Source organism: Sinocyclocheilus rhinocerous, unplaced genomic scaffold (assembly GCF_001515625.1).
Source record: "Sinocyclocheilus rhinocerous isolate Xijiao unplaced genomic scaffold, SAMN03320098_v1.1 scaffold2149, whole genome shotgun sequence".
Classification (NCBI taxonomy): domain Eukaryota; kingdom Metazoa; phylum Chordata; class Actinopteri; order Cypriniformes; family Cyprinidae; genus Sinocyclocheilus; species Sinocyclocheilus rhinocerous.
Genome location: NW_015629053.1, coordinates 224,616 through 234,451, shown reverse-complemented (window position 1 = coordinate 234,451; position 9,836 = coordinate 224,616). Strand labels below are relative to the sequence as shown.

The 9,836-nt window shown below is 40.7% G+C and overlaps 1 protein-coding gene across 1 annotated transcript in view; it reads right to left on the bottom strand.

Annotated features, from left to right (window-relative positions):
• Nucleotides 1-644: 644 nt before the first annotated feature.
• LOC107738655 (chondroitin sulfate proteoglycan 4-like) overlaps nucleotides 645-9,836 on the bottom strand; it is a 50,451-nt gene continuing 41,259 nt past the window's right edge. Inside the window, exons 5-10 of the mRNA XM_016550441.1 lie at nucleotides 8,486-8,662; nucleotides 6,371-6,569; nucleotides 4,188-4,319; nucleotides 3,785-3,945; nucleotides 3,150-3,333; nucleotides 645-2,720 (exon numbers count right to left, since the gene is read on the bottom strand). Coding sequence (XP_016405927.1) covers nucleotides 913-2,720; nucleotides 3,150-3,333; nucleotides 3,785-3,945; nucleotides 4,188-4,319; nucleotides 6,371-6,569; nucleotides 8,486-8,662 — 2,661 coding nt within the window. The 3' untranslated portion in view covers nucleotides 645-912. The remainder of the gene's footprint in view (nucleotides 2,721-3,149; nucleotides 3,334-3,784; nucleotides 3,946-4,187; nucleotides 4,320-6,370; nucleotides 6,570-8,485; nucleotides 8,663-9,836) is intronic.

Below are 9,836 nucleotides of genomic sequence, written 5' to 3'. Positions count from 1 at the left end.
TCATGATCAACTCATGATATTGATAGTAGAAACTCAACAACCTGAAATAGATCCAAGACATAAAAAAACGTGTTCTGTTTGTGTACCTCCAGGAACAGGTTTCAGAAAAACTGGTCTAAATAATGTCTTTTGCAGTGGTACTACTTTTCTAGGTGGATGGATTTACCGGCATAATTCCTCTGAGTGGAGTTTACTGGCTTTACATGGCCATAACTGGTTGAAAGTTGGATAACTTTTCACAGACAAGGTTAGTAAACCATTTAAAGACAGTAGTTCCATGGTAACTTAGAAAGTTGAAGTCTTGTGGCTATACTTCTGTGTGCATTTTAAAGGCACAATGACTTACTCAGTAGACTTCCACTGTAAGTGCATGCCATTTTGTTATTTTCTCAGGTAATCAACATCATATAACAGATGCTGTTGACAGAGCTTAACTTGTACTGAACTCAGAATTTTCTTTTAAACAAGTGATCACAAAGGTGCCAAATCGTCAGCGCAATTTTAAATCACACAATGTGTCACAGAAGAAAACAGGCTGCTTGGAAAAAGGCACATATATTGATCGGTGTTTAAAAGCAACAAAACACAAAACTTAAACGTAAATAACACTGAAAAATAAGATCTTAAACCATTTACTGCCTAAACATACATACAAAGGATTGTTCAAACATAACATATTATGTTCTTGTCCAAAAGTACCTTAAAAGTTGGTTAATTCAGCCTCATTTGAGAAATGACCATGTGACTATTAGAACATCAGCACGCACACAGATTTTGCTGTGCCTTCTAAGAAACCCTAAACTCAGATATGTGCTGGACTTCAAAAGCATCAATAATGGCAAGAAAACTGTATAACTCTGACTGGAATGATTCAAGGCATTGAAAACACAATTGTCCGGTCGCCTCCCCATCTCAAACCCAGTACTGGTTCTTTTTCAGTGCTGGGTTTGTTGTCCGACAGTGCTGTATTAATTCAGGATCTGCCCCTTTGGAGTCCATGTTTGACATGGGGATGTTGTTTGCAGGATCGGTTTTCCTGAAAGTCTCCTGACTGACTTCTCCATTCTTCGGCTTTGCCGCCACTGTTTGGACGTTGTGCTTCCCGGTTTTGTTGCGTCGGACCAAGTAGTAGGCCAGCAGTGCAGCCAGGAGCATGAGTAGGAGGATGACGAGGATGGGAATAAGGATAGCCCACAGTGTATTTCGTCTAGATACCACAGGAGTCGCTGTAGTGCTGCCAGAAGCCACGTTACCATCTCTCCACCTGGGCTCAGGTTGACCTGGATCACTCTTATCAGAAGTGGACACTGGTGGCACTTTGAGCATTGTAGCACCATAAACTTTGGAAGGGTCGTAGGGGACCACATGGAAGGGCAAGACGCACTCTGCAGGAGGAACGCCGTGCGCTTTTAGGAGGAAGCGTGCTTCATCTTGACTTTGACTTCCATTGTTTTGACCCCCAGTTGTGTTTAAGATCTCCAGAGCTACCCGACCTTCATCCAGGTCTTGTTGGGTGAAGGAACTCACTGGCTGGCCATCATCTGGCCCACCCCTCTTGACGAACCGAGCTCCTTGAGGTTGTTGGATCATGCTGAAAGTTGGAGATGTTCTGGTCTTGTTGGCTAGAGGTGTAGCGTCCAACAACTTTCTGTCTACGAGTACAGTAGCACCTCTGGGGAGCGGGGGGTTCTGGGCCACCTTCGCCAGTGGTTTCACGGTAATGTTGAGGACAGAGGACACATTCGCCGCCCTGCTTCGGGCCACAAAGGCAACGCTATCTCTCGGTGATGTGGACTTAACGAAACGGACACTCACTCTTCCCTGTTTGATCTGCTTCTGCGTGAAAGCCGATGTAGGCTGTCTGTCCACCATTACGGCTGCGTATTTCGGGACATTGGTGATCTTATAGAGTACATCCTCCTCGACCGGACCCCCAGTGGAGGTGCTCAACATGTCCTCTGTGATTAGAGTCTCATCATCTCCCTGCCTTATATGGATCTCTGGAGCTTTATTCAGTATCAGAGACTTGGCCAGGATTCCAATATGCAGTGTGTATGGGTCCGTTTGGTGTTTCCCATCAGACACTGTAAATTCCATGAAACCATCGGAAAGACTTCCATCACTAACAAAAGCAACCCGCCCAGTGTTGATGTCTTCCTGGCTGAATTGGATAATCCGGTCTCCGGAATCGGTGTAGATGACATATCCGTTAGCTGGACTCTTGGAGATGGTAAATCGGACCTCATCCGGTGTGCTGTCCTGGTCACCCGTGTTGAGGTAATTTTTGGAGATGATGGTCGTGGAGCCCTGCAGTGCTTCCAGGAGCAGGTCCAAGCTTACAAGTTCTGGCGGGTTTGAGTCTCGCCGTCTGATGGAGATCAGGAAGATCTCCTCCAGAACCACGGCACCGGGCTGGACCTGCGGACTGCGGCCACTGGGGTTCAGATGGACCCGGAAAGAGAAGCTATCAGAAGATGCTCCAGAGTCATCTTGATTGTACTCCAGATCACCACGTGCCACATCATCCTGCAGAAAATGGGGAGCATCGCGAGACAGGTCAGACCCCCCGAGAGTGAGTCGTCCATGAATGGGGAACCGATGCACTTCATAGACAATGTCCTGCCCCGCTCGCTTCTGCTCAGGCAAACTGGCCAGCAGGTTAGAAGCATCCAAAACAGAGCTGTCAATCACTTTAGACTGACCCTGCACCACGGACACACCTGCAACACATTATCAAAACACCAAAGGAAAATAATTAAATTACATTTAATTATTAGACCTGGAGATTAACATACAACAGGGCCATGGGGGGCCACTGCCCTGCAGAGTTTAACCAAACCGTGATCAAACTCACCTACCTGTAATTTTCTAGTAACTCTGAAGACCTTGATTACCTTGCTAAGTGGTCTTTGATTAGGTTTTGAGCTGAACTCTGCAGTGCACGGCCAGATTTGAGAAACCCTGGCATACAAGCTCCAACCACATTGAGTCTCAGTGCTCATGCAGAAAATACAAGTTTGAATGCATTGTGTCCTGTTCCCACCACATTTGCCTATTATTATCAGTCTTCTGTTCACTTTTGTATCAATTGACAAAGTGTACCTGCATCAAACCCCTACTCCAAAAAATTACATTTAATTGGTAGCTACCTTTGTTCTTCCAGAGCTGAGACGACACGTTTCGATTGGCTGCGTAGTATGACACAGTGACTGGCAGGCTGTGATGCAGCTCTGTTGCTGGGGGCGATGTGAGGGCCAGCTCAACAGAATCTTTCAGGACCCAGAAGGGCTCAGATGGCATCTGATGCTCATAATACACGGCACCTGCATCCAACTGAACACACAATAGGAATCAAATACAAAAACCCTTTTATAACTGGCCACAACCTTATAGGGTTAGGGTTAGATCAAATTAAACAGATCAAATAGTCAGATGTTGAAGCATTACAGACAATCTATTACAGCAATTAAGGAATATAGTTTTAGTTCTGAACTTGAAATAGTTGCAGATTTTGTAAGTTTAGATTCAGCAAGCAAAAGCCTGACTGTAATGAGAGAACAGTGCTGCCATCTACTGTCCACTAATAATATCTACACATATGCTGCCCTCTTGTGGCCAGAGATGACATTACAATGGAATAGGCTTTATTGACAGCACATTAAGTGATTTATTACAATGTCAAAACAATTATTCTATATAATAATACTAATACCAATAAATTTAGCTATATGCGTTACTGGTCTTCTCTGCAAGTACCTTTTCCCAAATATACAATGTTATTTACCTCTGTCTGTGTGAATTTGTTGATCTCCTCAAACTGTCCACGCTGGTTAGGTTTGATTATTCGTCCCAAGCGAGGAGGTTTCACTAGTGAGTATGTGATTTCATCACCGTCTTCACTTGTTATGGCCCGTAAAATATCTCCACTGATCACCTGCCTGGTGCCTGACAAGCATCACCAACAAATCATATCACTCCACTGATTTCTTCATGAAAACACATTCTAGCAGCTTTTATACAGCTATAATTGACATATAAGGTTGTTCCAGATAAGATTACGGACTCTTCATGATGAGGAAAATGAAAAATAACCCCCCAATGTGAAGTTTTATAAACAAATTGACAATCTTTCTTGGCCCAGAGAGAGACAGGGATTTAGATTTAAGCTCTGGATGTGTGGAGCCCACCTGGGAAGACCATGAGTTCCCCCTCCGTTTCCATGGAGATGGTGAGCTGCCTTGCCTTGACAGCGAAGTGGTAGAGAGGTGAAGTGTGTTCTCCATCAGTCACGGTGAAGCTGAACCCACCAGATTCTGAGCCTGAGCGCAGACACAAGCACATCATATTCACTACATCATGTTACAATCTTAAAATGAGGGTTCTTCAATGGTTCCATGTAGCACATTAGATTTAACTTTTCTTATCAAGAACACTTTTTGCAGGTATAAAGTTCTGTATGTTTTTTTTTTTTTTTGGAGAATGCAAGAGATCTTAATTTTATGTTTTCAGATCAGTGTAGTGGTTTCTGGGGTCTTCACACAGATATTTCTTTTCTAAAGAACTGTATAATAAAAAGATCTCTAAGGAACTTCTATCAAAAGAGTCACAACACATTTGCTAAGTTGAGTCCTTTAAACATGATATCAAAGTACCGCGAGAGCGATTCGAAAGCATAAGGAGCCGTCTGCTCTCTATAGTTCTCATGGTGCTTTGATGTCATACACCAATCTTCAAGTCCAACACACCTAATATGTATGTGTATTTGCATCGCTTTGGCCATTCTCTATCCATCCCATCTTCTCACGCCAATTATGTACAATGCCTGCATGTTATTGGTCAAACTACTTTTCGATCATTACCTTCAGCAAGTATGAAAACAGGAAAACAAAGCCAAAACCTGAATATTTTAGGCAATATCCTGGCCAGGACGTGTCCGGGAAAAAAGAGGATGTATGGTCACCCTATGAACAGGTTTTTTCATGCTACTACTCTATATGATTGCTGAGCTGTTCTGAGTTGTTTTTAGCATGTTGCTAATGCATTTGCTAATGTGCAGATGTGTAATTGTGTGGGTTTTATCATGTTGCTTATGGAGTTCCTAACAGTTATTTGCATGCTGCTACTCTATGTGATTGCTGAGTTGTTCGGAGTTGTTTTAGTGTGTTGCTATGCATTTGCTAATGTATTTTGAGTGGGTTTTAGCATCTTGCCGCTACTCTATATGATTGGTCAGGTGTTCTGAGGTATTCTAAGTTGTTTTTAGCATGTTGCTATATGGTTGCTAAGGCATTTTGGTTTTACTATGTTTTTTATGCAGTTTCTAATCTGTTTTGGGTGTTTTTTTTTAGCATATTGCTATGGTGTTCTGGGTGGCTGGGCCTTGAAAAATTTGTTTTTTAACACAATTATATGCAGTTTCTAGGGTGTTCTATATGATTGCCATGCCCCAAATCTCTTTAGCTGATGTTTTATTCAGTTTTCAAAGGTTTTAAAGGGGTGGTTCAGTGTTTTTTTTCTATGCGGCATGTGCTCTGGTTGTATTGTAAACAACGGCGTCGTTAATATCGCTTATCAGTTTGAGCCCGATTGAGAAGCAGAGGATATTATTGACTGCAATAATTATTATTATTGCAGAACCTGTGCAAGCACGGCTTTTAATGGTAGGCCTATGTTTTTGTTTGTTGTTGTCTCATACTTTTAGATACGCTGTTATTTGTAAATGCTACTGCTTATGTTAGCTTTTAATATATAGTTTTATCCTGATTAAAGCTTTAATAATACAGCACGGCAACTGCACGCACGTCCATGTTTAACACTTCTCATAGCTATGTGAAAATAAGTGTATAATTGTAACAGTTCATTGCTGGAGCTGAATGAGAGAGAGAGAGAGAGATGCAGAGCGTGTGCAGAGCAGGGGGACGCGAGGAACAGTATTAAGAACCGCTGCTTTAGAACATTGATTTTGAAACTTGTGAATCCATTAGAATCGTTAGAAGACAGAATCGCGATTCATATATGAATAGATTTTTACGTGCACCTCTAGTTTTCTCTTCCTCTTCTCTAAAGCAGCGCAGCATGGCCTCGCCCCCTTTGCTGCCTTTTCCCGAGGGCGGGGTTTATCTGGGTTTGTGATGTCACGAACCCGGGAAGTAACTCGTTGTAGTCCCTACCAGCCGTTTTTGTAGGCATCAAACTGCCAGAATTTTAAAAGACGATATCTCCGTTTGCATTGAACTTTCAGCTTTGTAACTTTGCAGATATTGTTTATGCTCAAACAGCAACATTACACACTAACTAACGTTAAAAAAGTGAAATCGCAATGAACCACCCCTTTAAAGAACTCGATTCAAAGAAACTGATGTCAACCCACCCTCATGAATGAATAAAACCTCTCCATTATTAATCTGAGCCTGGGTGAAACTGTCCACGCTGTCATCTGGAGACACTTTAAAGGCAACGATCCCATTGCTGGGCATCTCGATAGCATACACCAACTCCTCTGGAGGGGTGTCAAGATCATCGCTGCTCAGCATATTGGCTGTGATTTCAGACTCCTCGCCAGCTAGAAGCTGAAAGGTGAGAGCACACACAAACAAAGAGAGATAAACAAACCAATAAACAAGATGGAACAACTAAACTGTTGTTTTCAGAGGTGTCTAACTGTCTGGAGTCGTTGGGATGTGAAAGAGGCAGTTATGTCTCCTCTGATGCTGCTCTAATGGATGTGTAATGGACAAGTTGCTGAAAGACATTCTTAAACGATCAAATTCAGCTGGGAGATTGCAAGGCTGCCGTGTGAACACCACACATCAACACATTTATCTGTTCCTCAATGCTTTCACTGCCTCCATCTACAGCTCTCCTGAGAGACCGAGGGGAGAAACTGAAATTGAGTACATGGCGTAGTGCCCTGGAACAGAAAGGTCTACAGACTCATTATCATTTAGTAATCTACTTTCCACATAACGTGACCTTCAAGATTTAAGTGCATGTAAAATCATCTCCTTTCCTCCTGCGAGTGCTTTTTAATGGGGGGCAATGCAGTGTCATTACCAGGGTAAATATTAGTCATACCAGATAACTCTCTATACTGCCCTCTGGTGATTGTTGGAAGACCTTTACATCATTTCCTGTGTAGTATATGCATGGGCATCCACTAGATGGTAGCACTAGACCAGAGTACAGCACGAGTGAAGTTTATGAAACAAATATCTCCCAAATTGGGCTGGAAATAGCTGTTTCTTCATACTCAATATTTAATAGATGTAACATGGATCAGAGGCTGCATGGCAAATCAAATCCCAGCATGCAGTGCTGAGGCCTGCTTTGATGGGAAACTGCAATCTCTCTCTGATTAGACTGGTGTGTCTCTATAGGGTCTCTACATCAGAGCTCAGGGGGCCGAGAACTGATATATTACTGTGTTTGTGTGATTGTGTTTGTGTGGATGAATCTTACAAAAGTTTAATGTTTCATGCCAAAATCAAAAGGAAAACCATATGAAATTGTAAAACGAAGCCATTTTAGGAATATTGTGATTTTTGGCACTGGGTCTTTATTTTCATGACAATTATTGCAACAAAATGCAAAACCGCTCATTCACAATACTGTGATGTGAAAATAATGATTATTTATTTTTTCAAGTACAATTAGTAGATAATTTAATTTCAATAAAGGCATTTTGTTTTCACATTACGCTCGGTAGAATGATTTTTATTCTTTATAATTTAGTTATAATTTTGTAAATTAAAATATACATAACTATAATTTTTTTAATTAATAAATGAGACTTTTGTATAAATGTATAATTGTTTGAATTTGTTTGCATATATATGTACAGTGTATACATATATATATATATTGCAAATAAAATACATTAAAATATTATATATTATTCTAATAATTGTATAAATATTATATTTATTATATATATTTAAATCTAATATATTTTTTTGCTTTTGATTTTAGGGTGAAATATAAACCAGGCACTTTTAGTGAGATAACCGGATTATAAGTATGTGTGTTAGACACTGTGCTGGTAAAACTGGTGTTTGCAATTTTGGAAAGAGCAGGTCTGAATTTGGACTTTCTCTGTTATTATCATCTGTAACCATCGAAAATCGAGGTGTCCTGGATTAAAGCATGTCTGATACAAAGACAGACAGAGAGAAAGCATGTGCGCGAGAGAAGGGGAACTATCCGCATGTGGAAAAACACACATATCATTATTTCACATTTTGCGGGAGTCGAACGGCGTCTCCGATTGGTCTGTTTTCCCTCCAGCCCAGAAGCCGAATTCTTGCCACCGCCATGGTTTTCCAAAAATATGAGTTTCCACGGCGACCAAAAACCACAGACAACATCAAGCAAGCACTGAATGACACTCTGTGTTCCAGCAGAGGGAGTCGCTCTGAAATTTTCCGACTACGTCTCTGTTCTAGAAGCTTCATTAATGTGTAAAACAAGGAAAATGGTCTTGGTGTACCTCCATTCCGGTGTTGCGTTGGATGCGGGGCGGTTCGTCATTCACAGGGAGGATGGTGATGCCGATGGTCAGGGACGCACTCCTGCGGTTGATTTGAAAAGCGGATGCCATGAGGGTGAAACTGTCCTCTGTGGTCTCGCTGCTGTCGTGGAAGTAGTACACCTGTCCCTGTTGTACCTGAGAAAACACAACATACACAACAGATATCAAAAATCCAGTTACACACACCTAATCCGTTTTCTGACCATTAGGGTATTTTTGGTTTTACAGTGACTTTATTTTGTCGTTTTTCAAGTGACGAGACAATAAAAACATCCTTTTAAAATTCTGTAGATGTAGTTTCCCTCCAAAAAGATGAAATAAATAAACAAAAACTACCATGGTAACCATAGTTCCTGTTTTCAGGATTGTTTCATGTTGCTAATCAGAATCTTTGTTTATTTTACTGTTTTTTTTGGCACTTTTTATTTATAGAATAACCCTCATGTTGTGTTGCAGTGGTTGAGGATTTTCTTTTTCCTGAAAATGCTAGTTAATGTTGTCACATTGGACTAAAACCCAACAACTTGCAAAGGATTTTTTTTTACTTTTTTGGGATTTTTCCCTAACCTTCTTGTCAAAAATCACTTATAAACTTTTTGTTATGCTTTTTTTTATCAGCTTGTTTTCTTTCATTTAGCACAGGTTTTGTATTTCTTTTTGGAACTGATTGATCAAAGGCCTCATTGATCTAAACTTATGCCCCTCAGTTTTTAGTGAACATTGCCACAATTATCTACAACTAATGCTTTTTTCACTGAAAACTGAGTTTAGTTAAGATCAAAGAGGCCTGATCAATCCTTTCCAAAAATAAATACAAAACCTGTCATAATTAAAAGAAAACAAGTTGATAAACAGATAGAATCCAATATATGCTGATAATACAGCATAGAGACTAAGCCACATCTCCAACCTTTTTTTAAATTATAAGATTAACATGGTTGTGAATAGTAAAGCTTTTCTTCCAAACAAGCCATTGCTCGGTATCATTACATAATCAAATTGTGGATTTAATGTGGGTGGTCAGATGCACTTTTTAAACAAAGTGCAGATTTAGTCAAACAAACATAATGCAAAGCTCTAGGAAGTCCCACAGCTGCGAGTGTGTCATGTGAAACTGAAGTATGTGTGTCTGGCGCAGGAGGTCAGACGTCTGCCGTTTGTCATATGTTGTACAGATTTTAACAGGCTTCAGATGATCAGATCGTTGCACATAGTACAAACTACATACTGCAAATCTTAACAATGACCACAAGCCCTCACCCTTTCTTCAGGAAACATAAAAATCTAACTGCCATTTAATTTTTTGGCA